General features: G+C 43.5%; 1 protein-coding gene across 4 annotated transcripts in view; it reads left to right on the top strand.

Annotated features, from left to right (window-relative positions):
- The window catches only part of ARID1B (AT-rich interaction domain 1B), a 411,713-nt gene extending 399,469 nt beyond the window's left edge, over positions 1 to 12,244 (top strand). For 2 of the 4 annotated variants that reach the window (XM_067701689.1, XM_067701687.1), the window contains 4 exons: positions 861 to 957; positions 2,362 to 3,145; positions 4,988 to 5,118; positions 7,657 to 12,244. In XM_067701689.1, coding sequence (XP_067557790.1) covers positions 861 to 957; positions 2,362 to 3,145; positions 4,988 to 5,118; positions 7,657 to 9,381 — 2,737 coding nt within the window. In that variant the 3' untranslated portion in view covers positions 9,382 to 12,244. The remainder of the gene's footprint in view (positions 1 to 860; positions 958 to 2,361; positions 3,146 to 4,987; positions 5,119 to 7,656) is intronic. The other 2 variants (XM_067701686.1, XM_067701688.1) reach the window with 1 other exon arrangement.
- The last annotated feature ends 1,153 nt before the right edge of the window (positions 12,245 to 13,397 follow it).

Below are 13,397 nucleotides of genomic sequence, written 5' to 3'. Positions count from 1 at the left end.
TAGAAGTACTTAAATCATCCCTGTTATTCTTTTTTGTAGCCTTTTAAGGTCATAGGACTTTGAAATTTTGAGTAGTTTTGTCTATACTTAGTATCATTTGGATTGATTTTGAAGTATCCCTTTAAAAACTTGCACATTTTATATTCATGATGAGAAAGTAAGACATATAAAGATTTTCCACCATTATATGCCAATGTTCTGGTACTCCTAGAAATACTGCTTTGATTCTTTGGTTCTCCTGTTATTTCTTTTTTTTTTTTAAGATTTATTTATTTATTTATTTATTTATTTATGGCTGTGTTGGGTCTTCGTTTCTGTGCGAGGGCTTTCTCTAGTTGCGGCGAGCGGGGGCCACTCTTCATCGCGGTGCGCGGGCCTCTCACTGTCGCGGCCTCTATTGTTGCGGAGCACAGGCTCCAGACGCGCAGGCTCAGCAGCTGTGGCTCACAGGCCTAGTTGCTCCGCGGCATGTGGAGGGCTCGAACCCGTGTCCCCTGCATTGGCAGGCGGACTCTCAACCACTGCACCACCAGGCAAGCCCCTCCTGTTATTTCTTGCCCTCGTTAATACCTCACATCAGCCTGTGCCATGCCCTCCCCCGTCCCTCAGTGGATGGGCGGGGCCTCTCTTCAGAGGCGGAGGGTGGCTCCGTCCAGCGGGGCTCCTCCCACCCACCGGCCAGGGATCGGCAGCGTCCCCAGAGTGGGTGCTGCCACCCCTTCTCCTGGGAGCTGAACTGCTGCTGCGGCTCCCAGCGCCTGTCTGGAGGGTGCAGTGGGGTTTCCAGAAATGGACTCTTCCTTCCTCCCTTGGCCTGAGGTCCATGGTAAGTGAAGTTCTCTTTGAATGCCTCATTCTAGGCATGAACCTTACGGGCAACAGTACCCAGGCCAAGGCCCTCCCTCAGGACAGCCAGCATATGGAGGACACCAGCCGGGCCTGTATCCACAGCAGACGGTGAGTTGGCGAGCGGCATGCATCTCTGTGCTTTCTGTTTAAAATTCAAACTCGTACTACTTCTGGACAGTTTTAGGAAGTATAACAAAAATGACATATAACAATCAGGTTATGTTTGTTTTTGCTAAAAAATATTCCTAGGATTTTGAAATCAGAAAATTAGAAATAGCTCTTGAAAATATAACATGTCGTAGGAAGTTAAGGACATTTCATCCTTGTAAATAATAAGCCCAAGTTCAAGTATGGTTTAGACATATGTGTGTTCATTTTAGCACAGAAATTTGTCGATATGTTTTAAAGAGGATATGTAGGGAAAACAACTTAAAATATTACATACTAATAGTGAAAGTTGATTTGTTTTTAAGAGTAAGATATTAATGACCGCCTATTTTCACTTTATAGGATAGGTGTTAGGTTTATGCTGTTTACACAGCGCTGCAGCTCAGAGATGGTGGTGAAGTATGTGAGGTAACCTTGCAGTTATCACGACCAGTGCGGAGGATTGCACAACATGCCATGGCTTTTCAGACACAGGAATTTACTGTTTCTAAACCACTTTTCAGGTCTAAGACCTCTTGTAAAATAGAAGGGATTTTAAACATTTATTTAATTTTATTGGAGCATGTTTCTACAGTGAATTGTATTATCAAACCAACTGATCTTAAACAGTTTTCAAGTAAAGTGAAAGAACGCTAATTAGCATATGAGCATCTCCCTCCCTCCCTCTCATCAGGAGCTTCCCACCCTGATCAAGTGCTGGAACCCCTGGCGTCCCTGGGGAGGAGAGTTAGGAGCAGGGCTGCACCAGCCCTGTCCTCAGAGGCTTTCATGGAGAATGTGACCCACACAAGCTGGAAGTCGGGACGGGGCCATGGAATGTCAGGTGTCAGGGGGCACAGGTCCAGTCTGAAGAGCCAGGTTCTGTGTGGAAGTTTTTCTGTAAAGTTAGGCCCAAGGAATCTGTTTAACCCAGGACCCCTTCGGGCTGGCCCTCAAAGGGCTCAGTCCCTTCCGATGAGGTCTCTCTCTACCTACGGAAGTCACCCTAGTGCATCCCCAAGCCCCTGTTCAGCACTGCCTCTGTGGTGGTCACCAAAACCATACACTCCCCAAATTGCAGCCCTGGAAAATAACCAGGCGAGACGGTTCCCCCCCCCCCGCCCCCCCGCAGAAAATTTGAAGCACATGAAAACGAACCGCGGAAGCTCCTTCAGAGTACGTGACCTGGTTTATGCAATACTGAATACAGTGCGTAAAATTGTTAGTCCGTAGATGTTGTGGGAGCTTCCCCTATTCATTTGGAAATGCACATTCCACCAGGTAATAACTGTTCTGCATAATTCAAGTGTGTGATTATACCTGGAAAAGCACATCAGTATGATCTGTCTTTGTGTGAATTTTCAGAATTACAAGCGCCATATGGATGGCGTGTATGGGCCTCCAGCCAAACGCCACGAGGGAGACATGTACAACATGCAGTACGGCAACCAGCAGCAAGAGATGTATAACCAGTACGGAAGTTCCTACTCCGGACCCGACAGGAGGCCCATCCAGGGACAGTACCCGTACCCCTACACCAGGGAGAGGATGCAAGGCCCGGGGCAGATACAGGCACACGGGATCCCACCCCAGATGATGGGCGGCCCAATGCAGTCGTCTTCCAGCGAAGGGCCTCAGCAGAGTATGTGGGCGACACGCAACGATATGCCTTATCCCTACCAGAGCAGGCAAGGCCCCGGCGGCCCTGCACAGACACCTCCTTACCCAGGCATGAACCGCACGGACGACATGATGGTACCTGATCAAAGGATAAACCACGAGAGCCAGTGGCCTTCTCACGTCAGCCAGCGTCAGCCTTACATGTCCTCTTCAGCCTCCATGCAGCCCATCACGCGCCCGCCTCAGTCATCCTACCAGACGCCACCGTCGCTGCCAAATCATATCTCCAGGGCGCCCAGCCCCGCCTCCTTCCAGCGCTCCCTGGAGAGCCGCATGTCTCCCAGCAAGTCCCCCTTCCTCCCCTCCATGAAGATGCAGAAGGTCATGCCCACCGTCCCCACGGCCCAGGTCACGGGGCCGGCCCCCCAGCCGCCCCCAGTCAGAAGGGAGATTACCTTTCCTCCTGGCTCTGTGGAAGCGTCGCAGCCCGTCTTGAAACAGAGGCGGAAGATTACCTCAAAAGATATTGGTAAGTACTCCCAAGGCTCTGCTCCTGAAGCGAATTCCTGTTGTGATCTAGAACTTTAACTTTAGGTTGGATGTAGTTGCTTAATCTCAAAGGGATGCCATTCTATGGCTACAAACCATCAGGACGTGTTTTTGTGCAGGAGCTACAGTTGGAAGCCGCTCCTATGAGTTAAGCAGTAGTGCCAGAGAAGAGCGAGAGTTAAAATGGCATTTTTACGTGTGAGTGTTATTTGTGTGAGAGGGTAGAGCTCCATGTGAGAGACCAGGGATTCCTCAGTGACTGTGGACTGTGTTTTGGGCTTAAAGATTTGATCTTAACCGAACACTCAATCTCTGCCATGTGTGCCTAATAGAACAGCTGCCAGGCTGATGAAACACTAGGGCGGCCTGAGAAGATTTGACGGCAGGTCACTCTGTAATTTTGGCAACAACATACAGTGAGTTTCCCCAGGAGCTAAACAGAAAACTGACTGTGCTATGTAGATAGATGCGTGATGTGCAGTATGGAACTTCATATGACAGGATACATAGAATTGTTGTAATCCGGGCAGCACTGCTGATAGCGGCCGAGGAACTCTTTCCGTTGAACGCTTATGTCACTTATTCATCCTATTCGGAGCGTTCTGAATACTAAATAGAGATTCGGAGTATCTGGGAGTACCCAGAGTTTTTCTGCATTATTTTTGAAGTACTTTTTAACACAGCAAAGGAAATAATAGGGTTCAGTTGTATAAAAATTTTTTTCCAAAAATCTCAGAATCACTTGGCTTGAAGTCAGTTGCAGTGATTAGAAAATTAAAGCTATTAAGGATGTTTTCAATCACTGGACATTAAGGATGTATATGGGGGGTGGGGAGTAAGGAGTTCTACATAGAAAGGGTACTGGAGGCGAGAGAGAGATAGACCCTGAGCACCATGTTACGTATGGAAATATATATGTAAAAATATACGCATGTATTTGTGTGTTTATGTGTGTGTGTATAGATGTTTAAATAAATATATATATATATTTAAATTTTAAAAAAATTTCTTAGTCCATGTTATACCAACCTAGGGAAACTTATGTTCCTTATTTTAAAATGAAAGCTTGCCTTTTCTACTGCAAAAGTATTATGTGCCTATCTTAGAAAATTTGAGAACTAGATGGAATTAAAATAAAGTTGGAAACCCACGACCCCCACACGGAAGCTTGCTGTTGGCGTCTGGGCTGCCTGCTGCTGTGGGGAGTTCCGACTGCCGGAACCACGTGCTGCCGCCGGTTTCCTGAGATGGCTTCCCTTGAAATTTCAGGCACATGATGGGCCTCTCCTCCCAGCCCCATCTTTTGACAGATCTTACAGATCTTTTCCCCTTATCGCTCTGGCTCAAGCCAACCTCCTGAAAAACCTGAACCGTCAAAGTGCTAATACTTAGCAGCACGTTGTGTGGGCAGGAGCTCAGACAGAAGACAGCACGGGAGAATGAAGGCTTTGTATCTGAGAAGGTGCTGCTTGGGAATTAAATTCTGCTTATATTCTGCGTATTCACCAGCCTTCGGAAGACGCCACCTTGAGACATTTGTGAACGGAGCAAAAGAAGACAAACGGAAAGGCTCATTCATGCTTACTCACTCCCGCCTCTGTTTAACCTGCGAAGCGAAAAGCTCTTCAACCACAGAAGTTTCTTAGTGCAGCTGTCACCTCCACCTAAGAATCTGAAATGACCACGTTTAACTGTCCCTCAGAACATTTGTTTAAAATCAGTATTTAACTTAACACTCTGCTTCTTTTTCTTTTGTTATTTTCTATTCTTTCGTGCGTAGAGTTAGTATTAATCACATCCTTGTTTTTTCCCCCGTTTTTAGTTACTCCTGAGGCCTGGCGTGTGATGATGTCCCTTAAGTCAGGTCTTCTGGCTGAAAGTACTTGGGCTTTGGACACTATTAATATTCTTCTATATGATGACAGCACTGTCGCTACTTTCAATCTCTCCCAGGTAAGCCAGCAGCAATCCAGCTGAGGACCAAATTAGAATAAGAAAGTGAAGTACTGCCTAATTCTTAAGCTAATGCCTCAGGTAATTAGCACGCACCAGCTAACACTTTTTTATCATTGCAGCTGTTATAAACCAACATCAGTCAATGTGTATTTGTCTGAGAATTTTGTCTGGAATAATAATTTATTTCAGTCTTTAGTATAAATACACACATACCTGTATTTCTCATAAGCAAATAGTGACCTTGTGTGCACATGTGTGTATGTATATGGAATAGACAATAGTGGTGAAATTAAATTGTTGTTTAGAATGAATATTAGCAGGCCAATGGGAATTAATCCAAATGTAACACAAAGTTATGGCTGTAGTCAGTGTTGGATGAGACATTACCATACAGTAGATAGCAGTGAGACATTACCCTATTTTCCAGGGGGACCTAACATCTTTCTTTTATTAAAAAGAAATGTAAAATTTAAAAAGAATTTTTATATTACAGAAAATGATTAGTATTGGGTTGGCCAGAAGGTTCGTTTGGGTTTTGTCTGTTATGGAAACCCGAACGAACTTTTTGGCCAAACCAATATTACAGAGAAGTCGAGAAAACAGTTTACGAAACCCCCTTGTACCCATCATTCTGCTGCAATAGTAATGAGGTCATGGCCAAACTTGTTTCTTGGTCCATTCCCTCCCTTCTCTGCCTCCCTCAAGGCTATTTTGAAGCAGTCATTTACAAGCCTACTACTTTAAAAAAAAAAACAAAAAAAAACCCTCCTTTGTTCTGTTCTAGTCTTCAAGTAGCTTCCAGCATAATAGCTAGAAGAGAGCAAGGGAGCAGAGGATTAGGAAAAAGGCCCAAGAGTCAGCTGGACTACAGACTTTTTAAGAAATATTTAGAAACAAAAATCAGAAAAGGTTATTTTCCCTTCTGTGTATGAACAACTCTGCTTTTGCCGAAAAAAGCCAAAACATCTAATTGCATTGCTTCTCCTGAACTAGGACCAGAATCTTCCACTTCCTCTTTCTTCTCTCATTTAAGTCCTCATTAGAGCCCTGAAAGGCAATTCTTCAGTTGATAGCAAGTATATTAATAAGGTTATAAACATTGCATGAAATCCATTTTAACAGAAAATAAGTATTAAAAGAATATATACTACCTTTGCTAGAGGAATAATTTTTCATCCTTACGCTAGGTGAACTAACTGCTCTTGAGCACACTTTTTCATAACCAGAATTGCGTCAGCAGTTTTCCCTCTTCCCTTGCCCTGGGAAGAAACTAAGCTTTAAGTTGGGGACGGGGTGGGAGGGGGGCGACATCCAAACCTCCACCTGAAAAATTGTGCCTTCATCCCCTAAAGGCAAGTACTGTCTGGTTGGTCCTTGGGTTTCCTCTTACTTCTTTTTTTTTTTTTTTTTTTTTTTGCTCCTGTCCTCAGTCTCGGGCCTCTCACTGTTGTGGCCTCTCACTGTTGTGGCCTCTCCCGTTGCGGAGCACAGGCTCCGGACGCACAGGCTCAGCGGCCATGGCTCACGGGCCCAGCCGCTCCGCGGCATGTGGGATCTTCCCGGACCGGGCCACGAACCCGTGTCCCCTGCATCGGCAGGCGGACTCTCAACCACTGCGCCACCAGGGAAGCCCTCCTCTTACTTCTTAATAATTGTTTCAAACCCGCTTTCAGGAAACTTACAGCAGGATATGAAATTATGGTTGATTTCCATAACATCTGTCATTAAGAAATCCTTGTTCACTTACTTACCCTTTATCATCCCTAAATGCAGCAGCATGGGATTGAGGGAGGGGATCAGGCCAGTTGCTAACCATGGAGTATGTTGGTTTTCTTGATATAAACATTCGCTTAAAGGAAACAAAGATGGTTCTCATAGTGGCTTTTGTCTTTCAGCTGGAGTTGTGAATAGCTAAAATACAAAAGTGCCTTCTGTGAAACATTCTCATTCATTTATCAGGGACTGAATTGATTTGTGTTTATGAGCTACTACATTGCTGAAATTATCTTCTCCCCCAAATATATGGAGAATGTAAATTAGAATAACCTATGGCACCTAAGACAAAAATAACCATAAAATCCTAGAATAATAATAACCATAAAAATCCAGGCAAGCAAAGTTTTAGATAAATAAGAGGACAGACTCAGTTTGGGTAAATGAGTCTAGAAAATCCATGTTCCCACTCTTCTAGTCATGATTGCATTGTGTCTAAATCAGAAACAAAGGTGCAGAACAGCAGAGCACTCCCTCACTGACAATATCAGAAATGTGAAAATAACAAGGAAGTTTTCATGTTGATACTGTAAGAAGGTAAACAGCAAATAAGAAAGATGGTACATGTTGGCTTGATCAATAATGAAAAATTCAGGAAGATAGTTCTAGCTGACATATGGTTTCTCTTTCCTGGCCTAGCCAAAAAGGAATCAAAACATGAAAATAATCATAGCAAATGCATTGCTAGCTCTCAGGATTTTCACCCACTCAGTCGCACCTGAGGTTATGACATGGTACCTCTTCTCTTTCTCGTCTCTCTAGTTGTCCGGATTTCTCGAACTTTTAGTAGAGTACTTTAGGAAATGCCTGATTGACATTTTTGGGATTCTTATGGAATATGAAGTGGGAGACCCCAGCCAAAAAGCACTTGATCACAATGTGGTAAAGAGAGATGACAGCCAGTCCTTGGCCGACGATTCTGGGAAAGAGGAAGAAGATGCCGAATGTATTGATGAGGAGGAAGACGAGGAGGAGGACGAGGAGGAAGACGGTGGGAAGGCGGAGACTGAGGACAGGAGCAGCATGGCCTTGGCCTCCCCCGATGCCACCGCGGATCCAAAGGAGAAGCCCAGGCAAGCCAGTAAGTTCGACAAGCTGCCAATAAAGATAGTCAAAAAGAACAACCTGTTTGTCGTCGACCGGTCTGACAAGCTGGGCCGTGTTCAGGAGTTCAGCAGTGGACTTCTGCACTGGCAGCTCGGTGGCGGGGACACCACCGAGCACATCCAGACTCACTTTGAGAGCAAGATGGAAATTCCTCCTCGCAGGCGTCCACCTCCCCCTTTAAGCGCCACAGGTAGAAAGAAAGAGCAAGAAGGCAAAGGGGACCCTGAAGAGCAGCAAGAGAAGAGCATCATTGCAACCATTGATGACGTCCTGTCTGCTCGGCCAGGGGCTCTTCCTGAAGACGCAAACCCTGGTACCCAAACCGAAAGCAGTAAGTTTCCCTTTGGAATCCATCAAGCCAAAAGTCACCGCAATATCAAGCTGCTGGAGGACGAGCCGCGGAGCCGGGACGAGGCTCCGCTCTGCACCGTCGCGCACTGGCAGGACTCGCTGGCTAAGCGCTGCATCTGCGTGTCGAATATTGTCCGGAGCTTGTCTTTTGTGCCTGGGAATGACGCTGAAATGTCCAAACATCCAGGCTTGGTGCTGATCCTGGGGAAGCTGATTCTTCTTCACCACGAGCATCCCGAGAGAAAACGAGCGCCGCAGACCTACGAGAAGGAGGAAGACGAGGACAAAGGGGTGGCCTGCAGCAAAGATGAGTGGTGGTGGGACTGCCTCGAGGTCTTAAGGGATAACACGTTGGTCACCTTGGCCAACATTTCTGGGCAGCTAGACTTGTCTGCTTACACGGAAAGCATCTGCTTGCCAATATTGGATGGCTTGCTGCACTGGATGGTGTGCCCGTCAGCAGAGGCACAAGACCCCTTTCCCACTGTGGGACCCAACTCTGTCCTGTCGCCTCAGAGACTTGTGCTGGAGACGCTCTGTAAACTCAGCATCCAGGACAACAATGTGGACCTGATCTTGGCTACGCCTCCATTTAGTCGTCAGGAGAAATTCTATGCCACGTTAGTTAGGTACGTTGGGGATCGCAAAAACCCAGTCTGTCGAGAAATGTCCATGGCGCTTTTATCGAACCTTGCCCAAGGGGACGCGCTGGCTGCAAGGGCCATAGCTGTGCAGAAAGGAAGCATCGGGAACTTGATAAGCTTCCTAGAGGATGGGGTCACGATGGCCCAGTATCAGCAGAGCCAGCATAACCTCATGCACATGCAGCCCCCGCCTCTAGAGCCCCCTAGCGTGGACATGATGTGCAGGGCGGCCAAGGCTCTGCTGGCCATGGCCAGAGTGGACGAGAACCGCTCAGAGTTCCTTCTGCACGAGGGTCGATTGCTGGATATCTCGATATCAGCCGTCCTGAACTCTCTGGTTGCGTCTGTCATCTGTGATGTACTGTTTCAGATTGGGCAGTTATGACATCAGTGAGAAGGCAGCATGTGTGAGTGAAGACTAGAGGCTCCCGTATAACTGGCTGTTTTCTGTTCTTGTTTCTCCAGTGTAGGAAGATGGAAAGAAAATCTTTGCTCCTCTGCCCCATCCACTATTTACCAATTGGGAATTAAAGAGATAATTAATTCGAACAGTTATGAAATTAATATTTGCCATCTGTGTGTATAAGTACATCCTTTTGGGTTTTTTTTTATTTTGTTGGTTTTTTTTTTTTAACCAAAGTTGCTGTCTAGTGCATTCAAAGGTCACTTTTTGTTTTTCACCGGTTTTCTTTTTAATGTGCTTTTCCATGTCTTACTGCATTTTTTGGGAAGCGAATTGACTTTAAAGAAAAAAGCTAGGGTAAAAGATGCTAAGATGGGAAAATTTCACCACACTGAGGCAAAAAGGTGAAAAATTATCAATTTCCTAGCTGTGTTATTCTTCAAATAATGAAAAAATTAAAACTGCATCCCATCGCCCAAAGCTCTGTGCAATAGAAACTTCTAGAGATGTAGGTATAGGGGCTCACGGAGGTGTGTCAGTCAGCAGTCAAAGTATGAAATGATACTGGTTTCTCCACAGGAAAATGGTTACATTAGGCTAGGAGCAAAAACAATGTTTCTTTAAGTTAAGATTGAAAACACATACCTGACAACGATCAACAGAAATTGCTTCCTCACCACTACCGTCATGTCTGCTGTCTGTTGTTTGACCTTCCACATGACAGTTCTTCACAATTCCTTTAATCATTTTTTAAATATTTTTTTTACTGCCTATGGGCTGTGATGTATATAGAAGTTGTACATTAAACATACCCTCATTTTTTCTTTTCTTTTTCTTTTCCTTTTTTTTTTTTTTTTTTAGTACAGAGTTTTTAGTTTCTTTTTCATGATGTGGTAACTACGAAGTGATGGTAGATTTAAATAATTTTTTATTTTTATTTTATATATTTTTTCATTAGGGCCATATCTCCAAAAAAAAAAGAAAAAATACAAAAACAAACAAAAAAAACAAAAAAAAAGAGGGTAATGTACAAGTTTCTGTATGTATAAAGTCATGCTCTATTTCGGGAGAGCAGCTGATCACAATTTGCTTCATGAATCAAGGTGTGGAAATGGTTGCATATGGATTGATTTAGACAATGGTTACCAGTACAGACAAAAAGAAAAAAATACAACTAAAAGGAAGAAACACAACTTCAAAGATTTTTCAGTGAAGAGAATCCACATTTGTATTTCAAGATAATGTAGTTTAAAAAAAAAAGAAAAAAACTTGATGTAAATTCCTCCTTTTCCTCTGGCTTAATGAATATCATTTATTCAGTATAAAATCTTTATATGTTCCACATGTTAAGAATAAATGTACATTAAATCTTGTTAAGCACTGTGATGGGTGTTCTTGAATACTGTTCTAGTTTCCTTAAAGTGGTTTCATAGTAACCAAGTAACAAATAGGGGGAAAACAGCCGTGTACTAACATAGCCCCTCGTTAAGAAACCCTGAGGTCGGGAGGGACCTTTAAGGGTTACCTACTTGAGAGTGGGGAGCAACAGTTTGATTTTCTCAAAGTATTTAGCTAATTAGTCTTTGTTTGAAGCGATCAACTCTAACAACATTGAGGTATGAGAATTTTCAGTGTGCATGGGAGGTGGCTGCCGGCCCTTGAGGTGAGATCCCAGGAGCTCACTGGCCTGCCAGGTTAACACCCTGCCTTTTTCTATCCCCATCTTAATTTCGATCAGAGTTCAATCTATTCCATGTTTCTCTTGTGTGCCTCAAAGTTATTTTGCATTAGTTTACTCCACCGTGTATAATATTTATATTGTGCAATGTTAAAAAGAATATGTTATATTGTATGTGGTGTACATAGTGCAAAGTGATTATTTCTATTTCAGGGCATATTAATATCCTCATATTCCTTCCTACCCGGTGCACAGCAGCTTTTTAATACTTGTCACTTCTAATTTAAACTTTTTCTTCCTGGGTCGTTGACTGCTATTATGTAACAATCAATTTCTTTGAAACGGCTGCAGAGTTCAGCTGTTAGTGGACACCCTTCTGACTCTACCTCTTCGCACCACCTTACAATCTCAGCAGACTCAGAAATTCCAAGTCCATTCGCCAGACCTGTTACCCGGGCGCACATTACTCACGATAATACATGGAAGAGTTAGACGAGAGCGCTCAGTTATCATCAGAGTGTGAAACAGGACTCCAGTGTTACAAGACAACATTTTTTCTGCAAGCGTTCTCATCATCTGGCAACTCCCACATTACTCAGTCTTCTTATATAATAAGGCAGCCAAATATATGTTGAATTTAAAACCCATTTATAATTCTACTTTAAATACATCTGCTTGCTAAGAACAGATTCTAGTGCTCCAACCTTCAAATATGGAGACTTGTAAGAGGGAGTTCAATATTATTCTAATTTCTCTCTTACAGAGTATGAATAAAAGGTATACACAAACTTGGAAGTTTGTCAATCAAAAGAGTAAAATCATTACAAAAGACTGTTGTTGTCATGGTTGTTATCGATACCTAGAGTCTGAGCAAAAAGATTTTACATACGATACACAGCATAATCTCTATAATAATCCAGGAAGATTTTAGCATCCTTTCTACATTTTCACCCCAGAATGAAGACTACAGAAGCCCATGAAGAACTTACAACCTGCCTGAGATCATCTTGCCTACAAACTGAGTTATTGCTTTGTCCTAAAAATGAGTTGGTTTTTTTTTTCCTATGAGGCTTTTCAGAAATTTACAGGATGCCCATACTTTAAATGTGTACCAAAAAAAAAAAAAAAAAAAAAAGATTAAAATAAAGGTGCAAAGAAAGTTTAGTATTTTGGAATGGTGCTATAAAGTTGAATCTGTTGGTATTTGAGTGAATTCCTTAATGTCACATAAGATATTACTGGGTGGCATGTGTGCAGAAATAACTATTCAAATGTTTTGTTTGAGATTGGGAATGATATAGAATCAGTTTTTATTGGTGAATGTGGCCTATTCAAAAACTAGTTAGGCAGTTTTTGTAAAGTTATAATGGAGAACGATTCTTTTAAGGGGGTATGAGCAGTTTGGTGATAAAGAATGTAAGCTATTAACTACCTCTTTTACGAAAAGAAAATGGCTTTAGCCCTGAAATCATCCATTTAAAACCTGCTGGAAATATTTCATTTTTTATCAAACACCATGTACAGATTCCCATATCTGTTCACCTGCAAGGAAGCAAAGAAAGTATTATAAATGAGCCAGAGTGACAATTCAAACAGCCCATTTTCTTGCTGAGTTTTGTTTCACTTCTTTATCTGGGGAGCTGAGCGCAGCTGCCTGATATGCCCGCACTCTGCCATCCCGTCAGCTCTCTTGGAGAACCTCAGAGTCAAATGAGCTTTTAAAAATGCCAGTACATGGTGATAGTATATAACCTGCTAAGATGTCACGTTATTCATTAATTCAGCAGAAATGCACTGACCACATGCTGCGTGCCAAGCTCTGTTGTTCTAGGTGCCGAAGGGTCATTCATGAGCCAAGACCCTGATTCAGCTATGTTCTGGTCGTTCTTGTCAGACAATTACAGAAATAAACTCATCTTCCAAATACAGCTTTTATGCATTGAGAACACTGAGTACATTTTGTTGACTAAGAAGTGAAGCGAGGATCTAGCTGTGGGAATTGGGGTCTGGTATAAGAAGAGTTCTGGACTAAAATCAGAACTCAGTCAACTCTCAGCTGGGGCCTGACCCACATGCTTGTGAGCTCTAGAAAACGCAGTGGGACAGCCGGTCTCTGAGGCCCCTTCCAGCCCTACAGTGTGACTCTAAAGTGTCTGGTTCCCTTCCTGATTCTCTGCACACGAGGGTGCTTGTACGTTCCCAAGTGGAGGGGAAAAAGCCAGAGTCAATAGCCTGGCACCCAGTGATCCCAGCTTACGTGATCAGCCCTTGGAAGTTCAGGAATTGACTAAAACTATACAAGAAGACCTTATTTAAGGGC

The sequence above is a fragment of the Pseudorca crassidens genome, chromosome 13 (assembly GCF_039906515.1).
Source record: "Pseudorca crassidens isolate mPseCra1 chromosome 13, mPseCra1.hap1, whole genome shotgun sequence".
NCBI classification, from domain to species: Eukaryota; Metazoa; Chordata; class Mammalia; order Artiodactyla; family Delphinidae; genus Pseudorca; species Pseudorca crassidens.
This window is presented reverse-complemented; position numbering and strand designations above follow the sequence as displayed.